The sequence below is a fragment of the Phymastichus coffea genome, unplaced genomic scaffold (genome assembly GCF_024137745.1).
Source record: "Phymastichus coffea isolate CEN01 unplaced genomic scaffold, Cenicafe_Pcof_1.1 PCOF00158, whole genome shotgun sequence".
Classification (NCBI taxonomy): domain Eukaryota; kingdom Metazoa; phylum Arthropoda; class Insecta; order Hymenoptera; family Eulophidae; genus Phymastichus; species Phymastichus coffea.
This window is the reverse complement of record NW_026706969.1, coordinates 195,898-215,993: the sequence shown is the minus strand read 5'-3', so window position 1 is coordinate 215,993 and position 20,096 is coordinate 195,898. Positions and strand designations below refer to the sequence as shown.

The window sequence follows — 20,096 nt, the reverse complement described above, 5'->3', positions numbered from 1 at the left end:
GCCTACTCTCTTTCTCGCTCTCTCCCCCCCTCTCTCGCTCGCTCTCTCTCTCTCTCTCTCTCTCTCTCTCTCTCTCTCTCTCTCTCTCGCACACACACACACACACTATGATTATGAGAATACGCTGTGCGAGCGCTGCTGTGCGAATCATAAGTGCAAGAGGATGCGTGTCGTAGATGTAGAGCTTCAACAATGCATAGCCGATGTGATATAGCTCGTGTATAATACTTTGCGCCCGAGAGACTACGCATGCTTACATAGATTTTTATTTGTTCGTTGAAGGACGACCCTCGCGTCGCTGTTAGAGATATTAAACGATCGATGTACAGTGTAGATTTGTTGTCGATGGGGCGTACAAAAGACGAACATGTTTTATCACTTTTTTTTGTATAGAGAGAGAATTTGGGTGAGACGACGAGATGAGTGCACGTGTGTGTGAAAGAGAACAACTTTTTTTTTGTTAATGTCGTGTCTGATGTGTGTTTCCGAAGCCCTGGACTTTTAAGACGGACGTTGCCTTGTACTAAAGGGATCGCCCAATACAAGCAGTGAGTTTTTACTTTCTTGTATAAAAATTTTCCTTTCTTTACTTTATTTTTTTAACGAGGTTGTGAGAGTGTTTTTGCCACGATACAATCGTATGGTTGAAGTATACGGAAGAGAGGTGTCGGACTAATTGTATTTTCTAGAATAATCACGTGTATTTTTTGCCATTACGGTTGGGGTACGTCATTTTCCATTGGTTTCAAACTCGCGTAACTCAGAACATCCATCTCGTAATTTTTCAGATTAGACAATTATGACAGTTTGTTGACTGGCAGCTCGTTTGCAAAGTCATATACAATTTCGATACTTCGACCGTTACGTTGTATTTCAAAGTTTGTAGAATTTGTTCCATAAAAAAAAATGATCACGCTAAAGATAGCTGCTACTAAAGGCCGTTTTTTTCATTTGCTTTTACCAATCCTGATACTAAAACGCGCGTAATTTGATGATGATGAACTTCAATTGACTTGCGGTCGCAATTAATTGATACAACATTTTTAGCACATTCGCATTGGAACACTCGTTTCTTTTCCTCTTTGATTTAATCAATTCTCATTTGATTTTTCCAAATTGGTGCGGTCTAAATAGAAATCTCTTTATTAAGTTGATTTGTTGAAATACTAATACTAAGTATAGATAAAATTTCTTTTGCAACTTGTTAGATTTTTTTTTCTAAGTTGTTACTGTTTCTGCTACTGAAATGAACTTATATCAATAAAGTTGCAACAACGAAACAGTTTTTAGTTAGACAACTTTCAAAAATCAAGTATTATTTATAATTTTTACTTTTATTTACCATCGCAACGAAAACAGTTTCAACACAACAGGAAACACACGTCGGAAACGCAAAATAAATTTTTGGGAATGATAAAAATCCTATTCCAATACCCCTGCTTTATCATGTAATTGCTAACTTTGGTGTTCTAGAAATTATTTTTAAAAGCTACTCTGCCGAGCAAAAATAATAATGCAAGGTATAATGCCAAATTAAAAATCCAATAATTGACTAGTTAAGTTCTGTAATGCTGAATAGAATCTAACCATAGGGGTAATGTTTAAACTGCAGTTGGAATGATGTTATTACAAAACGATTTAGTACAATAAGTGATACTAATCAACATCCCATACAATTATATCAATGCACAATGCCATATTGTTTATTATGTTAATTTAATTTCAAAAAGCGATCATTGCACATTTCATTCAGTATGTTTTTCTGATTATTGCGTTTTATAATTTAAAATGTGTTAATTTTTTATAGTTTCTAGATGAGTGAAAAAAATGAAGTAAATTACATAAGCTGCAAGCAAATTTTAGTGGTTTGAAAGCAAGAAAATTTATTTCTAACAAATATTAGTGACTAAGATCTTGTAAAACACATTAGTTGTAAATATTCTTAATGATAATGTAGCGGAGTGCAATGGTTAGATCAGTTATGTTAACTCTCAAAAGCCGCCATAGCATGATTACCATGGGTTTAATATTTAGCCTAGTTTTTATCCTTACATTTAAAAAAAGAGATTACAGGTGTCATTAAGTAACTAACGCGACTCGTCTTTTTTCAGCTCCAATAAAAAAGCCCATGTCGCCGTTTGCTAAATTTAGACAATTGGATCGGCAGAACAGTGCGCCTGCTTCTCCTAGGTAAGTCAAGCAAAGTACATTCAATTATAGTTTTAAACAAATCACAATTCCTCGGATAGTAAAACTCCAGTGCTTATTGGTTGCTATTTCAAAATAGCAGTTGTAGGCGTGCTATAAAAATTATAAAAATTTATACTTTTCACCTTCCGATACCTTGGAAAAGTAGCGCAAACGCATAAAAATGGCATTCCAATCTGAAAATAACTTGATCTTCCTGCATATAGCACTCCGAAAACCCCGAGCAAGGAGTTTCAGTTTAAATTTACTGATCCAACGGTGCAGAACAATGCAGCATTGATAAAGGAGCGATTGTTATCATGGTGCCGCGCCAAAACCAAAGAGTATGAGGTATAATCACGTTTATTTATGATAATTAGTGACAAATTGTTTTTACGTTATGTAGTAATGGTCTATGTGAACAATTTTCATTTTTTCTCTACAGAACGTGCAATTGGATAATTTTTCAACGAGTTGGAACGACGGCATGGCATTTTGTGCTTTGATTCATCACTTTAGACCAGAAGCCTTCGATTACAAAAGCCTTCGGCCCGAAGATCGCAAAAGGAACTTTGAATTGGCATTTACGAAAGCAGAGTAAGTTGGACTTTCTTTCAAATTTGCTTTGCCAGAGTCCTAATAATTATATTGGGATAAATCGTTAAATTTACTTTAGTAGTAAACATTTTTAAAACAGGTAACTTATTAACATTCAATGTTTACCTATCTTCTAGTGAACTGGCAGGTATCGCACCGCTGCTCGATGTCGAAGACATGGTGATGATGAAGCGTCCAGATTGGAAATGTGTGTTTACTTACGTCCAGTCTATTTACCGTCGATTCAAGGACGAAGATTAACAGCCGAACTCAGTCCATGTATATTGTTACGTTATGTTTATTTGAAAAGCTACAATCTACTTTTGTTGTTTTGTCGCCAAAAAAAAAAAAATAGACGTTTGGTGTTGACGTCGCTAATATTGCAAATCGCTGATCACCCGCAAAATAGCTTAACTCTGTTAATCGCTCATCGGTAACACAGGCAGATGATTATTCAACAAGTGTTTTCACACACGACAACAGAAATCCTGTGTATTTTATACTCCCGGCATCTTTGTACTACAAAGATATGTTTGTATGTTTATACAGGAATCTCGCTGCGTTTTGATGTTTTTTTTATGAATTAATATATGACATTGTTTGAAAGAGACGCTTTTAAAAAGATACAAATGACGATTGTTATTTTTTTTATAAAAACCCTTTATTTTTTATCTTGATCTTGTAGAATTAAACATGCTTACGTTATTAATTAGGAAATTCATCACACAACACTGTAACTGGTTAAAACGAAAAATATAAATACATGTACTGCATTCAGCACTAGTATTTTGTAATATACTACGTATGAGTGAAGTAAGAACAACACAAAGTTATCAACAAAAAGACATTTTGATTAAGAACTAAAGTGAAAGTATGTTAAAGTCTATGCTATTTTATAACTTGAAAGAAGTCACAAAACTGTGCTTGTCAGTTTTAGTGTCTGTATAAAACTTATCTCAACAGCACTGGTAAAAATAACCAAGCACTGTACTAGTCATGTCTATATATAGTATATACAACATTAAAATAGAATATACATTAAAGATGACTATCATCTAGTGAATTGTTGATATCACTTCTGTCTTCACCAATCATGTCCTGAAAACAAATGATGTCATGAAATAATAGTATTAATCACAGAAGCTTGAGATAATAATATTTACCTGCAAGACTTCAACAAGAGCTCTGGACTCATCAAGCATTTCTTTGTAAACTTTAAGTTGATCAGACAATATTTGATTTTCTTCTAGGGCATCTTGTAGAGCTACTCGTCTTCTTTCTGCAAGAACTTTCCAGTAATCTTCACTTGGGCCAGCTGTGACATTCAAGATAATATTAACTTCTGTTCCACTTGACAAATTATATGAATAGAATGAAAATAATTTACATTACCTTCAGAAGTTAAATCTTCACTCGAAATTTTAATTCTTTTCGCTTCTTCAGTTTGTACAGCTTGGTTTTTGAAAATCCTTCCATTTCTTTTAGCATCGTTTTGTACTTTTTTATTATCAGTCTTTGTTTTGTCTGTAACTTTTTTAGAGGTACTGGATTTAGTAGCAGCTGATTTATCAACAGTTTTTTTAATGGCTATTTTTGCTTTATCAGACATTTCACTGTAGTAAAAAATTATCAATAATTATGATTCGAAAATCTTCTGCAATATGATAAATAGTTATAATAAAGTTGTAAAAACTTACTTTTTCATGGCACCTTTACTAGGAGGCGTGGAGCGAAGTTGCCTTCCAGCACCAACTAAATTTTCTTTATCCGTTGCTGCTGGTTGCAGAGTGTGTAATGGTTGATGAGTAGTTTTTTTGGCTTTACCCTTAACGTCCTTTAGATTCTTGAAATTCTATAATCAGAGTTTTCCAAAGAATTAGTTTATTATTAGACAACATATACCTTTTAAATTATTCAAATTTTATTTTATTTTAATTTATTGGAAATATTAATCAACCAACCTTAATACACATAAAAACTAAAAGGCAAACGATTGTTACTAAGAGTTGCTTGGAAATGAATCGGACGAATTTGAAACTCTTGTTTTGAAAAGGAAAATTCCGTAAACATATCACTAACCTGCGAATCGGTGGTTTGGACAGTGACGAATTTTGTAGCTCCGCCGGGTTTCATGATACCGTTGTGTAGTCAAAACTTAAAAATTATTGTATCCTCTCTTCAAAAATCACAATGATTATGAAGATAAGCTAAGTCAGTGCTATTTTACAGTGAAATTCGACATTTAATTTTGATACTTTCAACGGTCAAATTCAAACTTGGTTGACGTGCTCACTTTGACCTTTCTCAATGGATTTTCGAGACTCGACAGTGTATGTTAATCGTTTGCCATCGATGGCGACTGCCCTGCGTCTGGCGCGTTTACCCGCGCCTTCAATCTTTTACTGTATGCGCATGCGTTGCAATATGGCAGTTCGATCTTGGCAATTTAATTAAGTTTGAACTATAGAGCCACCATCATCTGTAGTGGGTAAACTAAACTAATGTGTGACTCTTTGACTTCCGATTTCACACCGTCAAAATATTTTTTCAGGGAAAATTTTTTTTTCATTGCATTTCAAGAGTAATTATTCCGTTTGTAGGGAGCGATATGTATTTTTTATACGTTGATGATAGCCATATCTGAAAAGAATGATGACCTACATAAGTCTGTTAATTGTACAATCATTGTATAATTATGTATGAAAATTTATTCGTCACAACTTATTGTTCTAGATATGTAAATTCAAACTTTACTGGCACTATTGTAGCACTATTCAACAACAAGACTACGTTTCAGTATATACATAAATATAAAATATTAATGTATAATAATAATTATATATTATTAATTAAAATACTATCGGGAAATAATTTATCTGAAACTTACTAGGCAAAATACATTATTGAATTTTGAATGTATTTGGTAAATGAGACTAGTAACGAGCATTTTTAACATTTAATAGCATAACTTTGCACTTAACGTCCACGATAGATCTTACAATTGTTGTACTATGTTCAAATTCATTTTTCTTTATATGATGCACGTATTTTAAAGGATTATATGGAAATAATTTGGAATATCGTGATTGAAAATATGAATCATTGTTATAGCCTACAATTTATACACATCAATTTATATAAATCAACAATAAAGAAAATTATAAATCGATATTATATATAAAATACAATGAATTAATTTCGGTGCAATCGGTATAATTAATTTATTTATAAAACCTTTTAAATTTAATTTATAAATAAAAACGAACTCTCCAAATGATAATAGATGAACAGCTGAAAAAAACAATTAAACATAGAGCGATATGTTAAAAATTTTTTAAAAATAAACATTTGTCTAATGCAGCTGACGGTTCTATTTATTTGAAAAAAGAACAAAGAGAAGTTAACTTGGTGCGCTGCCCATTAGTTATGTTATCTGGGGTGACAGACGTCGAAGTGCTGATCGCCTCGTTAAAGTCACATAACTTTTTATCTGCTTTAAATTCTCTTCAAGAAGAAAAAAAAGTTCACTTTTACGTCGGCCACATCTTGCAAAAACTCTTGAAAGAAGGTTCCAAATTAATTTAACAAATATTCAATAATTTATGAATAAAAAAAACAAAAACTGACGCAATTTTCAACACATTCTCTGATAATTGATTGATAATTGATAGCCATACAGACAGATGTCTCTGGAACCATCACCATAGTGCCAAAATAAGAAAGCTTACACACATGCATATAGATTTACATTTAATATGCTAAGAGCTGAAGCAAGTGAAAATGCGACTTTTTTTAGACGCAGACGAAAAGAAAGAAAAAGAATAGTTCCGGCGAGAGGAAATTTTTCACAAAGAAGACGCTATTATGCGTTAAAATATATGTACAATAGACTTAAACGTAATTAACGAGGTTTGGATTTACGATTAAAAATGGTGATTGATACCCCAGTGCCACCACCCATCCCTATAGCGAAGAGAGCCCTGAAAGATTTTTTCCAATAATCTAAAATTTTTATTTCAAATTTTATTAACATAATTTTGCATTTTTATTTGCGTTTCCGATGTTTTGATAAAGAAAATCTGATTTTCGAGTGCTGACAATTTGAATTTACGAATAAAAATTGAATATTTCAGACAAGAACGAAAGCTCGTCTTATGATTTATAAGGATACTCAGTTTTAAATTATTATGTGCATGAATCTGAACATAACAAATTTTAAAGTACAACTTTTAAGTATGCTCACAATATTAAGAACACAATAATTATTGAAAAAGTATGCCACATTAATTTTTTTGAACTAGACACCTTAGATTAATTTAGAAATATGATCTGTAGATTTTATTGCATATAATTGCTTAATTTTTTAATAATTAGAGCAATTTATTCACCAACTTTAATTATAAATATGAAAATATATACGAAGTCGGTTTTTACTTTGCAAAAGATTATCATCATCTCTTGTCGGACTTGCAGTCCAGTAACGCTCCTAGCAAATACGTATTGCAGGTCACTTTCAATAATTATACCTAAGTTTTCTTTCATAAAAAATATACAGAACTATGAAGTATGCAGATGGATAAATTAATCTCCTTTATGAATCGTTGACACACTGCGACGTAGTATATTAAATTACATTCAGCTGATCCTAATGCAAATAATTCCACGTTAGTATATCGAAATCAAATTCACTATAAGCCAAAGCAGATCGAGATTAGGAATTCAAAGTCGCCAAAGATTAGGGGCCCCTAATCTCTGATTAAGCTTCTGATTTCCGATTATTTCAATTGTAGAATAAGCCTAACGAAGTCGTCGACGTCAACATAAGAAAAACTCAACCCACCACATATGCAGAACAGTGGTTATCCGCGTGACGAAGACGCGCATGTGCACTGTGACAAGTGCCTGCAGCAGCAGGCAGCAGCTGGTTCCATCTAAAAACTAGTAGTGATGTCCTGTTAAAGGATGATGGTTTGACATTTATAAGTGAATTCCAGACAGGATGGCAAGATCCAATTGCCCAGGCGGCGGCCTGTACGTCGTCGAGGGCGAGGTCAGCCTTCTTATGACAGCTATGCGTCGTGGCGTTAGATGGTCTTCCCACTCGCACCAGGTTAGAAAGCTTCTGTCATATGGTGAACTTGTTGCTGGGATTTTATTTTTCTCTTTTTTATAGCATCGTTTACTTAAAATTACTTTGGCTAAACATACGGATATACGTGACACTTCGTCTATTTCGTTGCTTTAGCGTGGGCTGACTATTTTCCTTTTTGGTGCAATTGGCTGTTTTGTACACTGAGATACATATATATACAGTTTCTTTAAATTAAGAATGCATGTCAATTGCGACTTTGCAGTTTAAAGCTCAAAAAAAAGTGATATGATACCTATGGCTTGCAAATATTAGTTTTCGCCATTTTAATATAACATTTGGTTGTTTTTAAAGATTATATTTGTGAATAGCAATCAAAGGATAAATTAGATTTCCTTGTTTACTGCTGATATTTTTAGATGATTATATATGTATAGGTATAATTTAGACAAACATATTCCCTACAAATAACTGATTAGTATGAGCTTTTCTGCATAATTTCTTTTTTTGTTTTAAATAAAAATAGAAGTGCAATATATGGAAGTACCTCTTTCAAGTAGAAATTGTTTTCATCTTGACCTACTAATTTTTTCTTATAATCATATTATTTATTGTATTATATGAAAAGAACTTGTTTTTCTATACAATTTGTAACAAACAAAAAAACTAGATACTAAACACAAGCAAACTATATTATTAAATACAAATATTTTCTACTAATTTGTAGGATGAAGACCAAGATGTTTTAATGAAAGGCCTTGCAACATTAAAAGAGCATTTAGATGACGTCAAACACTTATCTCTCACAGAGCCTGGAGCTTTCATAGCGCCATTCTTAGAAATTATAAGATCTGAAGAAACCACTGGACCTGTGACTAGTCTTGCGTTATCTGCTGTAAATAAAATCATATCTTATGGACTAATTGGTGAGTAAATATTATTTGTAATTAAAAAGAGGTAAAATCTATAAATTGATATTACTTTTTATGTTGTTATTGATAGATCCAGAACATCCTGCAATTGTTCCATGTGTTGAAGCAATAGCAGATGCTGTTACTCATGCAAGATTTGTTGGAACTGATGCGTCTGGAGATGGAGTTGTTCTTATGAGAATTCTCCATGTTTTGAGAGCATTGGTTCTATCACCTCCTGGTGATAATTTATCAAATGAAAGCATTTGTGAAATCATGCTTAGTTGTTTTAGGATTTGTTTCGAAACTCGTCTTAGTGGTTAGTTACATTATTGTATAATTTTTTCTGAATTAAACCACTTGAAGTTTAATTAAATGATTTTTATTGTAACAGAATTATTAAGAAGAACAGCAGAACATTGTCTGAGAGATATGGTGCAACATCTGTTTGTGAGATTGCCACAGTTTGCAGATGATACAAGGGGTCTGTTAAGTATGAAGGTAATACCAGTTATTTATCATTTGACAATGTATTGATTGTTATCAATTCCTTTATTTGTTTGTTGTTAATTTTCCATTTCTAGAAAATGAGAACAGAAAGCATGGAAAATATCAAAAGTAAAACCAAAAAAAATAAAAATTTCAATTTGAAGCATAAAATAAAGCCTAACACAGATGAATTTGATGACCCAGAAGTTCAACTTCTAAGTCCTATTGAAAGAACAAAAATTAATTATTTAGCTACAACTCCTATAACTCCAGCTGGAAATATTGTAGATATGCAAGGTTCATTAAATCAAGTTACACCTGAAAAAGCAGATGATAAAAGTGATAAAGCTAGTATTGCAAAGATTGATACAGGCAAAGATGATAGTAATAAAGATTGTGCAAATGAAAAATGTGATAGTGAAAATAAAATATCAGAAGTTAACAATGATCTTCCGATTCCAAATGTAGAATCTAAGTCAATTGAAGACCAATCAGAAAGTAAACCAGTAGATCCTACTTCAAAATCACCAATTCTAGAAAATCAAGGTCAGTTTGCAAGCTTTTTTCTCTAATAATAAAACTTGTGCTTTTCTTATAAAACTTATTTATATGTATACACAGATAATCAAACTGTAGATGAAAAATATAATCAGTATGCCCAGTCTCCAACAGGTAGTGTGGAAGATTTATCTGTAGATGATGCATCAATTGTAAATAGTATGAAAACACCTTCAGTCAAAGTTGAAGGAGAGTCCATTGATGAATACGTGAATTCTCAAGGAATAACATTCACTGTAATACAGCAGCATACTCCTTATGGCTCACTGTGCATACGAGAACTCTTCCGCTTTCTAGTTTCTCTATGCAGTCCTCTTGATAAACAAAATAGTGAAATTATGATGCATTTGGGGTTGAGTCTTTTACAAGTGACACTAGAAGTAGCAGCTGATACTCTGTCTAATTTTCCGTCATTGCTTACACTGATTAAAGACGATTTAGCTAGGAATTTAATTTTGGTAACGTTGATGAATATTCTTTTACTCGTAATGAATGTATTTACACGTTACATAAAATGTTTCAAATAATTATGAAATCGTGTTAACAGTTACTAGGAACAGATAGATTGTCAATTCTTGCTACCAATCTGCAAGTGTCATTTTTATTATTTGAAGCGCAAAGGGAACACTTAAAATTCCAAATGGAGCAGTTTATTGTTAAGTTAATGGATATAGTCAATTCAGATTCAAATAAAATAACGTATGAACAGCGCGAACTTGCGCTGGGTAAGTATACTGAAATTAATGTATAAAACCTTATTTTTGTTGTTAATTTTTTATAATTTTTTTCGTTGATAATTATATAGAAGCTATAGTTCGATTGTGGAAAATACCTGGTTTGCCAGCAGAGTTGTTTATAAATTATGATTGTGGTTTATATTCTATAAACTTGTATGAGGAATTGATGAAAATGCTGTCAAAGGTACTGTATAATGTAAGAGCTTTTCTACATTAAAATGTACTAATCTTATACAACTTATCAAATCAATGTTTATATCAATGTATATATTTGTAGAATGCAGCAGCAACGGTTGGCAATTGGTTCAGTATGCAATTTATTTCATTGGAAGCTATTTTTACGCTGATTGCTGGCATAGAATCTAGAATTCCAAATCATAAAGATCATGCAAATTCATTGAAACATTCAAGACATAGTGCCTCGCTAAATCTTCCTAAGAAAGAATACTTGCTAGAAATGAAAACAAGAAAAAGGGTGAGATAAGTTTTTTAATCAAATTTCCCCTTCTTATACGAAGAAAACTAATTAATAACACATTTATCTTTTTAGTGGTTAGCCATCGGTTCAGAAAAGTTCAACGAGAATCCAAGAGAAGGCATAGCAAAATTAATGGAAAACGGACTTCTTGGAGGAATTCCAGGGCACGCTGATCCGAATGAGATAGCGAAACTACTCCGAGAAAATCCTACCCTTGATAAAAAAGCTATTGGAGAGTACCTGAGCAAAAAGGAAAACACGAATATTTTGCACTCATTTGTTCACAGTTTCAATTTACAAAATACTCGCATGGATCAAGCTGTTCGTCAGTACATGGAGGCATTTAGGTTGCCTGGGGAAGCACCTCTTATTTCCCTGTTACTTGAAAAATTTGCCGATCACTGGCATGTAAGTTTTGAACAGTCAAACCTTAAGACTTTATTTCATTTATATCAATGATAAATCGGTAAACAGTTATTGTTACGTTTCACGTAAATTTGCAGGATAGTAATAACCGTCCGTTCGCTTCCGCTGATGCTGCTTTTACTTTAGCATATGCTATAATTATGCTTAACGTAGATCAGCATAATCACAATGTCAAGAGACAAAATATTCCAATGACTGCGGAAGATTTTAAGAAAAACCTGAAGCGGGTCAACGGCGGAGAAGATTTTGATCAAGATATGCTTGATGAAATTTACAACGCAATTAAGTACGTAATCATAACCTGTTAAATTTTTATTTATACTTAAAAACTAAAATAATAAATATTTTGTAGAAATGAAGAAATAGTTATGCCGGCAGAACAAACGGGTCTCGTTAAAGAAAACTACTTATGGAAATGTCTCCTGCGACGTGGCGTCAGCCCTGAAAGCCTATACGTGAGGGTTGGCAACTCCAGTGAATTTATAGACAGAGAACTTGCTGAAAGAGCTTGGGCGCTTATTATCAGTACTTTGTGTCGAGCTTATGACAAAGCTCCCGATCGATCTCTGCAACGTAAAGTAGCTGAAAAATTCGAAAGGTAAACACTATATTCTGAGTAAGGATATTCAAGATTTTTAATAATTTTATATAAATCTTTGACCTTTTTAATATACTATACGTATTTATGACTATTGCCTCAATTAAAAATGTTGAATTAAACAACCAATTGACTTCATTTCTTCTTTTGCAGTTGTGCAGCTATCAGTGCACACTACGGAATGACCAGCGATCTGGATACCCTCATAGTGAGCCTATGCAAGTTTACCGGGCTCGCAGCTGGCGGTCAACCGGACCAAGTAGTTTTGAAACTCGGTGGAAGTGGTACTTGTCAATTAGCGACTCAGACCCTATTTAAGATATGTCACATGCATGGCAACGCTCTGAGAGCTTCCTGGAAGAATATAGTCGATTGCCTGCAGATGCTGTTCCGTGCGAAACTAGTACCCATCAACATGATTGAAGTTGAAGATTTCTTAGATCCTTCGGGCAAAGTCACTCTTATTCATGAACCCACAACACCTAAGCCACCACCTGTCGAACAAGGTCTTCTATCGAGTTTGTATTCTTACATTGCCTCGGATACGTCTCGTATGCCTCATCATGTAGAAGCCGCCGCTAAGAAAAAGGCTAAAAAATGTGTCGATCGAATCTATCTGAAACAGATTATAGAGGAAAGCAAACTCCTACAGGTAATTAATTTATAAAAAATTCAAAGGGTATGACAAAGTTATTCGTGTATTGTTATTGGACTGATATATATGTAGTTTGCATTTTCGTCTCTTGTGTTTACACATGCGTTGTGAGTAAATTCAGGAGAGACAAGAGCCAAGGTAGCTTAATAGATAGAACATCGGTCGGGATACGAGAGTATGGGGTTCAATTCCTAGCGAATACCAATGACCAATGACCTTTTTTTCTAAAAGTGTATTTACCAAGAGTAACGTTGTGGCTATGGTGGTTTGAATTCCACCTTAAGTTATAAAGTCTGTTTTCAAGTTGGCACTCTGGATATAATAGGATTCCTGTCACTCTTTCCGTAGAAGCGATTACAGAAATTCTGGATTCATGTCAAAATGTACAGATTACGATAAAATTAAAAACTATGATAGATTAGAGTAGTTGAAAGGTCCTTGAATTTTTTCAATATTTATTACTCTCGAAATTCTAAAGAAAATAAATTACGAAGTTCATCTCTTATATACAGGCTCTTATAGAAGAGATAGTATCAAAGGTGATACATTTAGAGTGCAAATTCCGAAAAAATGTATAGAACTTCATAAAAAAAACCTAACACATGTAAAATAGCAGGCTTTAATGAAAATCGAGAATATCAAAGTTGAGAATGTTTTGAACATAATTAGTACATTACGATACAAGTGCGGAATAGTAGATTCTTGTCTCGTGTGGCGTTTACACCGGAGCAAAGCGAGTGTCGAAAAAATATTAAAGGAATAATACTACAAAGTTTGAGCATATCTTGTAAAAACGACTCGAGAAGAAGTTATATTTATATTAATTCAGTACTTTTCTGATACAGTATGACTTCTTATAGCATATTTTGCATTTTTTAATTAATATAACCAACGACACTGAATTTATTTTCAAGCAAGCTTACTTCTTCATAATGTTTTTTTCAGTTTAGGCATCCGTAAGCAGCTTTTACGTTGAGCAAGCTCTGCATGTAAAAAGCTGCTTACGGACACTTAAACTGAAAATAACTATTGCCTTATGAGAATTCAACTTTGTGTCGATAAAGTAGTGCTCTATGGTAGTTCACGGCATTGTCTATAAGAGAGCCACTACTATTGCCATCTATTAAAACTAACTAAGCGAGGTCGTCGAGTCATCAAATGCTTTTTGCCTACCACAAACACGAATCTTCAGTAGTATAGTGGTCAGTATCCCCGCCTGTCACGCGGGAGACCGGGGTTCGATTCCCCGCTGGAGAGATATTTTTTTTATGATTATTCTATTAAATAAACTTACCTAGTTGTCCCTCGTCAAACCGCACCAAACACTGTAGAATGATAAAACATAAAAGAATATTCAATACATATTTTTTTATATCGGCGTTACTCCATATTCATAGATAGTAACTACTATTGTGTATTTTACTACTTTGATGTATACAATTTGATACATATTGTTCGATAAATTAACTTGAAAATTCGCACTCGGGGGTATTTAAGGTCGCTAATTATGAATCTGAAGTCAGAATTTTAGAACTCGAGATGGTAGATCTATTTTTTATTCAGATTTGCAGGAAATAATTTTAATCCATCACATGTAATTATACAAAACTAACATCCCAAATTAATTTTTTTCTAAATCTGACATCCTCGAAACACGTAAATTTCCCAACTTGTTTACATGAAACCTATGAATGTCGCATCCTTAAACTCTATATCCGTCAACCTCCAATCAAACTGACTTTCAATCATAACATATTTTATTAAAAACTTAATTACTTATCATATGTAAACTAATGAAAATGCTCCCCTTCTAGCAGGCCCTCGATAAGGGTCCAATCGCCACTTTGAAAGGACGGTACCTCCTTCGGTATTATGTTCCCCTTTTGCCCCTTCTCAATGCTAGCTACACCGTCGATGAGACGACGCGCTGAAAAAGGAATTCTGGGTTTCTCCAACACGCCTGGTCAGTACGATGGGTTTCCCCAACACGTACGACAGGGCATTAGGGTTTTCTTTCAACACGCAAATAGCCAGCCAAGTATTTCTACAGCACACCCTAAATCTCGCGGCAGATAGCTGCCAGGCTAAAGGGTAACGATCGATCCTTGATGCAGATAGCGAGCGTATAACATGAACACAATCACAAACTGTCGAATTCGGTCTATATTAAAAATTCGTGTCGAATATTTGTTGACATTTTATCGTCCTGCAAAGTTTGGTGCGATTTGGCGAGGGACACTTAGAAAGGTTTATTTGTAAGTTCTTGTTATTTCTGCGTTAATTTTAGAATCTGGGGACCAAATGACATCATAAAACCGTTTTAATTTTTATTTATTGATACTATTTCATATTTTTAAAGTTATTTATAGGAAATCAAGAGAATTATTATTTATAAGATAACGCAAAATTCGTTTACGTTAGTTTAACGTAATAAATGTATACTTGGAAGGGAAACACAACGAAGAGTGCGATGTTTTATAGGAACGTATATTTCTTTAATGATTCTGTTATTTTTTCAAATGAAAAGACTCACTACAATAGTCGGTAAAAATACGAAAGTCATCTCACGAGTCATTCGCGAAGAACAATTTATAATATGTATAATTTACAGATAGATTCGCTGCGCTCGCTGGTAACATCGCTGGTCTCGGCAAATTCAAGCGACGAGAACTCAACGGTGTTCCTGCTGGAACTATTGATCGACGTAACGATTGAAAATCGCGATCGCGTGAGCAGCATCTGGCCAACGATTCAGGCTTACTTAGACGGCATACTGACAACGGCCGCTCGCGAGAATCAGCCTTGCCTCTTGGAGCGCGTGACCGTCGGCATGCTCAGGCTGGCCATTCGTCTGCTGAAGAACGAAGAATTTACCTCCACTGTGTTGCCTCCTCTGTTACCTCTCACGCACTTACCATCGGCTGGAGCGCCGCCGCTCTGTAGACAAATCGCCTACGGATTGCACGAACTCTTAAAGATCGGTGCGGCGAATATTCACACTACCGAGGATTGGAAGGTGGTGTTCAATCTCCTGGAGTGTTCGGGCGCTGGGGCGCTTCAACCGAAGCAGGTTGTAGGCAATGCTGTGTTGGATGAGGCCTTGGCTAATAGATCGCCTGTGAGTGTTATCTTTCAATCACTTGTATTTTCATTGGGTATATTTTAGAAAAGAATTTGCCGAAATAATAAATAATATGCAATGGTTTTCGTGCAGATCCTTGATACAAGGCCAGGAAGTCCAGTACCAGAATGGGTCTTAGTATCGCCGACAGGCACAGAAGCTCCGTTACCCGTCGCCGCAGACACGATTGTTCTGGACCGTGAATTGTTACCGCACGATCCAGCCGCTATGGTCAAATGCTGCGAAAGTTTGATCTTCCTTGTAAGAGATGTCGCTCACGTGACGCCTTTCAACTTCGAATTGTGCGTAAGATGCGTGCGAACTTTTGCCGAGGCGGTGCTCTGTCCATCTGGCAAACGTCCTAGGGTTCACACGACTGCCAATGTCGAAGAACCTGCTACTTATCAACAGGCACCTATTCAACTGCTCGATCTTATGTACACATTGCATACTAAAACTGCGCAGGTAAATCTTGGCTCCAGGGTAACGCAATAGAATTTTCACATGAGCTTTGACTTTGTATTGTGAAATCATCAGGTGTTCAAATGGTGGGCCGAGGAGGGTAACGGCGATGCGGCAAGTTCAGAAAGCAAAAATGCCATTGCGACGGGTTCTCTGTGGCCTAAAGCTTGGCGACCATTGCTTCAAGGCATCGCTCGACTGTGTTGTGACTCGAGAAGATCTGTACGCGCGGCTGCTATCACGTCCTTACAGAGCACATTGCTCGCTCACGATCTCAGTCAATTATCAGCTGTCGAATGGTCGCAATGCCTCGAGCAAGTTCTTTTCCCATTGCTAGCGCAATTGCTGAGTCCGATTGCCGTCAACGATCCACTGGCTGTCGAGGAAACGAGAGTTCGAGCTGCGATGCTGTTGTCTAAGGTACGCAGTCGTAAGTTTACTTAATTGAGACCAACATTGAACTACAAATCTGATTTTAGGTCTTTCTGCATCATCTGACTCCACTACTGACATTGCCCGGTTTCTTGCCTCTCTGGCTAACAGTTTTAGATCTACTGCGTGCTTACATGCATGCCGATAACAGTGAGAACCTTTACGAAGCGATTCCTGAATCGCTGAAGAATATGCTCCTGGTAATGGCATCGGCGAATGTCTTGCAACCTGAGTCATATCTGTGGACACCAACGTGGCGAACAATCGATGCCTTTTTGCCAAACCTCAAAGGCGAGTTATTCCCGGAACCACCTTTACCATACACATCTTCTCAACCACCGTCGCCACCGCAATCCCAGTCACCCATCAATCAACCACAGTCGATATCCTCTTCGATTCAGCAAGTTCCATCTACGGTAATCAACCTGGTAGATCAGCCAGAAATATCCTATCCTAAGCCCATCCTTTCCCATCCGGAAGACAGCTGCAGCAGCCCCACGTCACAATCGCCACCATCGGACACGAGCTTGCTCTCGACTTCGCCGGTGGAACCGCTCAAAGCGAACGTGCCGTTCGTGCTCGACAACAGGGAGCCACAGCAAATCATTACACTTGTTAGCCAACCTCTACCGAGCGTCGCGAGTCCCGTCACCGTCCAACCACCCACAGCGCAAATTTACATACCTCGGCAGCCACAGCAATCAGTCTATCCGATCGAAGTTAACGCGCCGGAGCAGAGGCAGAATATGGTTTATCAGGCCGATTTCCAGCAGCAGTCCGTTAATATAAAGGGAACCTGCTCACCCACCAAACATCAGTATGCTCACCTGTCACAAATGCAAGATTTCAAAAGTGGCTTGTACGCCGACTCGGTCAGAGTCGCTGCCGATTGCGCAAATCGAGTTGAAGTGAGTATTACGAGTTCAAATAATTTTTACATTTTAATTCAAACATAGAAGGTACAATTTATTATTAAAAGCATACACTGATTTTTAAACTTATTTAAGGAACGTTTTATAATTTGTTATTGTTTGTAAAGTTCATATACACAAGAAAATTTACGCAATGTTAATAATTCACTCATTCTTTACATTTCAAAATAATCTGGTATAATACTATAAAAGATAAAATGTTTTGCTGCAACAAATTTTAAATAATGCCTTATATTTACAGATTCCCACAACGGAAGTTACAACTATATTCAACTCGGCGGCATACTTCAGCGAGGATTCAGCGGCAGATCGACTGTTCGTTGTAACCAATCCTTGACTATGTACTGTACATTCTTCGTGTATATTGTATCATATGAATTCCACGATATCGCATAGGCATATTGAAACGAATGTAATTAAATTACAAGTGTGATAAATGAAATTTATATCTTAAAGACAACAACGTCGTACGTTAGACTCATTGTGGAAATGCATTTTATAATCGCTTATATAACATGCATATTCATGCAATACCATTAATAATAATGTTTATAACTATACATCGTTTAATTCCAAATTTTAGCAGTATAAAAATACATTTTTATGAGAAGAAAAAAATTAGATTACAGTCATTGAATTGAACGTCAAAGTATAAGCTTTTGTCTGTAAACGCTTGATTGTTTTTCACTTTACAAAAAATAGTTTTTATTTTTTAAACGATAAATGCAATAAAAGTATCGATGAGAAAGCATAGTGAATAGTCATGATATCATAGAAAAATATTGAATTAAAACTAGAGTGGTATAAACTGAGAGGTATTGGTTGCACTAAAAATCCTATATTTAAAATACCTGAAAAAAAATACACTGTTTGCAAATCATTATTTGATTAGACTACACTTTTGTGTATTCTAATAAGAAAACTTTCAAGATTTCGTACAAAAAAGTCATTGATCTGGCAAAAAATATATAGTATGAATTGTTTTAAATTTTAAATATTTTGTGTATACATCAAATTATACTTGATACTAAGAATTAATGGCAAAATTTGGCAATTAATCAATTAGATTAATACACTTGTATTGAAATTTAACTTCTTTATAAGTGATAATTAGCTTGAACCTAATTCTGTTATATCTAAACGTTCTATCCTCGGTTACCACAGTAACGGCCGAGTTTTATACACTTACCACAATACTGCTGTAGATGCCGTTTATGTCCGTCTTTCTTACTGCGTTTCTCTTTAGATCACTGAAAACACATTAGAAACAAATATTTTTTTTAACTTCAATGTTATTTATTAATTTGTTGAATTTTCATACTATTCCATTGTTGTGGACTTTATTCGAACGAATCAAATTATGTTCACTGTTGTACGTTTGTCTGAACATATAAGATGTGTAAACGTTGATATATAGCCGCCATATTGCAATAGAATAATCGCTGATAATTTATTTTAGTATTGAAAAAGGGTGTTTGATCATATTTGAATCGTTAATAAAATTTTACATAATAAAACTTAAATTTTCAGTTTACTTTATTTTTATTAAAGAATTGTAATAAACAATGAACTATGATTTAACAAGCTACTAATTTACATATAATTTAAACATCGATAAACAAATGAAATTTGATTACTAATTTTATTATTATTATGTATTAATTCATACCCACCAACTTATAAGTATATATATGTTTATATATATGTATGTAAATTGTGTATGTGTATATATACACACACATACACATACTCAATTTATATACATATATATACATATGTAAATATATGTATATACATATATATAAATATATACTTTTCCATGGCACTCAAAATATTGCTGCCACGTGTTAGCCCAGCTGTGATTATATATTTGTAGGTTTCTCTGATGCGCCGCCGGCGTGACGGAAATGCAGCTTTTCCATTCGAAAAATTGCTCTCAAAATCCCTAGAAATTATCTTGCTATTTTGTGTGGTTCAATCTGAGTTCCCAGTTCCATTTTTCAAACCGTGCCGTTTGCTCGAACAGTACCGTACTTGACTTGGATGACCTGTCCGTTAATTTTATTATTGATTAATTAAAGTCTAATTGTCACACCAGTCAATAGCAATTGTAGTAGAGAATATTGGGTTGAGACGGTGCTTTACGTTGATTAATTTTAAAATTTGCTGTGTAGATTGGGATGAGCTAAGTAAGCTCCGATCGTGCCTTTACACTGGTTGAATTATAAAGAAGTGTATAACAATGGATTAGTTTTTTTCTGCAGGAAACATTTATACACTCAATTTAACTTCTATAAATGTTTTTCGCGTTGATTCGATCCATAGCATGTGCAATGTCATAAACCTCTTTGAAAGTATCAGACTTTTTAGTAATTATTTCACGACATATATCTTGATAATACCAACGATGTAAAAGTTGCTCTA

At 34.7% G+C, this 20,096-nt stretch overlaps 3 protein-coding genes and 1 non-coding gene across 5 annotated transcripts; 3 read left to right on the top strand and 1 right to left on the bottom strand.

Moving 5' to 3' along the window:
- The first annotated feature begins 408 nt into the window (after positions 1-408).
- LOC131672785 (smoothelin-like protein 1) lies at positions 409-3,854 on the top strand. The gene is made up of 5 exons (XM_058950246.1): positions 409-548; positions 2,112-2,190; positions 2,415-2,538; positions 2,633-2,784; positions 2,922-3,854. Exons 2-5 carry the CDS (start codon positions 2,129-2,131, stop codon positions 3,043-3,045), a joined length of 462 nt encoding a protein of 153 aa, XP_058806229.1. The 5' UTR covers positions 409-548; positions 2,112-2,128; the 3' UTR covers positions 3,046-3,854.
- On the bottom strand, positions 3,745-5,194 carry LOC131672783 (uncharacterized). 2 transcript variants are annotated; one of them, XM_058950245.1, is made up of 5 exons: positions 4,864-5,194; positions 4,482-4,609; positions 4,177-4,397; positions 3,948-4,099; positions 3,745-3,882 (listed from the first exon to the last, which is right to left on the bottom strand). In XM_058950245.1, exons 1-5 carry the CDS (start codon positions 4,915-4,917, stop codon positions 3,823-3,825), a joined length of 615 nt encoding a protein of 204 aa, XP_058806228.1. In that variant the 5' UTR covers positions 4,918-5,194; the 3' UTR covers positions 3,745-3,822. The 2 variants fall into 2 exon arrangements, with proteins under 2 accessions (XP_058806228.1, XP_058806227.1); XM_058950244.1 differs by having other exon boundaries at positions 4,482-4,636; positions 4,864-5,178.
- A 2,434-nt stretch (positions 5,195-7,628) lies between these two features.
- LOC131672780 (Golgi-specific brefeldin A-resistance guanine nucleotide exchange factor 1-like) lies at positions 7,629-19,184 on the top strand. The gene is made up of 18 exons (XM_058950233.1): positions 7,629-7,894; positions 8,601-8,799; positions 8,876-9,103; positions 9,179-9,285; positions 9,369-9,819; positions 9,895-10,289; positions 10,379-10,556; positions 10,637-10,764; positions 10,846-11,043; positions 11,119-11,454; positions 11,550-11,758; positions 11,825-12,070; positions 12,224-12,722; positions 15,337-15,843; positions 15,940-16,311; positions 16,384-16,728; positions 16,788-17,648; positions 17,914-19,184. Exons 1-18 carry the CDS (start codon positions 7,784-7,786, stop codon positions 18,007-18,009), a joined length of 5,466 nt encoding a protein of 1,821 aa, XP_058806216.1. The 5' UTR covers positions 7,629-7,783; the 3' UTR covers positions 18,010-19,184.
- On the top strand, positions 13,911-13,982 carry Trnad-guc (transfer RNA aspartic acid (anticodon GUC)). The gene has a single exon. It is a non-coding gene; the product is annotated as a tRNA-Asp (tRNA).
- Positions 19,185-20,096: the final 912 nt, after the last annotated feature.

Excerpts from the sequence above, each read along its gene's own strand:
- LOC131672785 (XM_058950246.1), top strand. The coding sequence starts at position 2,129 with ATGTCGCCGTTTGCTAAATTTAGACAATTGGATCGGCAGAACAGTGCG. Across the intron at positions 2,191-2,414 it reads AGTGCGCCTGCTTCTCCTAG|CACTCCGAAAACCCCGAGCA; the intron begins GTAAGTCAAGCA and ends TCCTGCATATAG. Across the intron at positions 2,785-2,921 it reads TTGGCATTTACGAAAGCAGA|TGAACTGGCAGGTATCGCAC; the intron begins GTAAGTTGGACT and ends CCTATCTTCTAG.
- LOC131672783 (XM_058950244.1), bottom strand. The coding sequence starts at position 4,917 with ATGAAACCCGGCGGAGCTACAAAATTCGTCACTGTCCAAACCACCGAT. Across the intron at positions 4,398-4,481 it reads AGTAAAGGTGCCATGAAAAA|TGAAATGTCTGATAAAGCAA; the intron begins GTAAGTTTTTAC and ends TTTTTACTACAG. Across the intron at positions 3,883-3,947 it reads CTCTTGTTGAAGTCTTGCAG|GACATGATTGGTGAAGACAG; the intron begins GTAAATATTATT and ends ATTTGTTTTCAG.
- LOC131672780 (XM_058950233.1), top strand. The coding sequence starts at position 7,784 with ATGGCAAGATCCAATTGCCCAGGCGGCGGCCTGTACGTCGTCGAGGGC. Across the intron at positions 9,104-9,178 it reads TTTCGAAACTCGTCTTAGTG|AATTATTAAGAAGAACAGCA; the intron begins GTTAGTTACATT and ends TTATTGTAACAG. Across the intron at positions 10,765-10,845 it reads TGTCAAAGGTACTGTATAAT|AATGCAGCAGCAACGGTTGG; the intron begins GTAAGAGCTTTT and ends ATATATTTGTAG.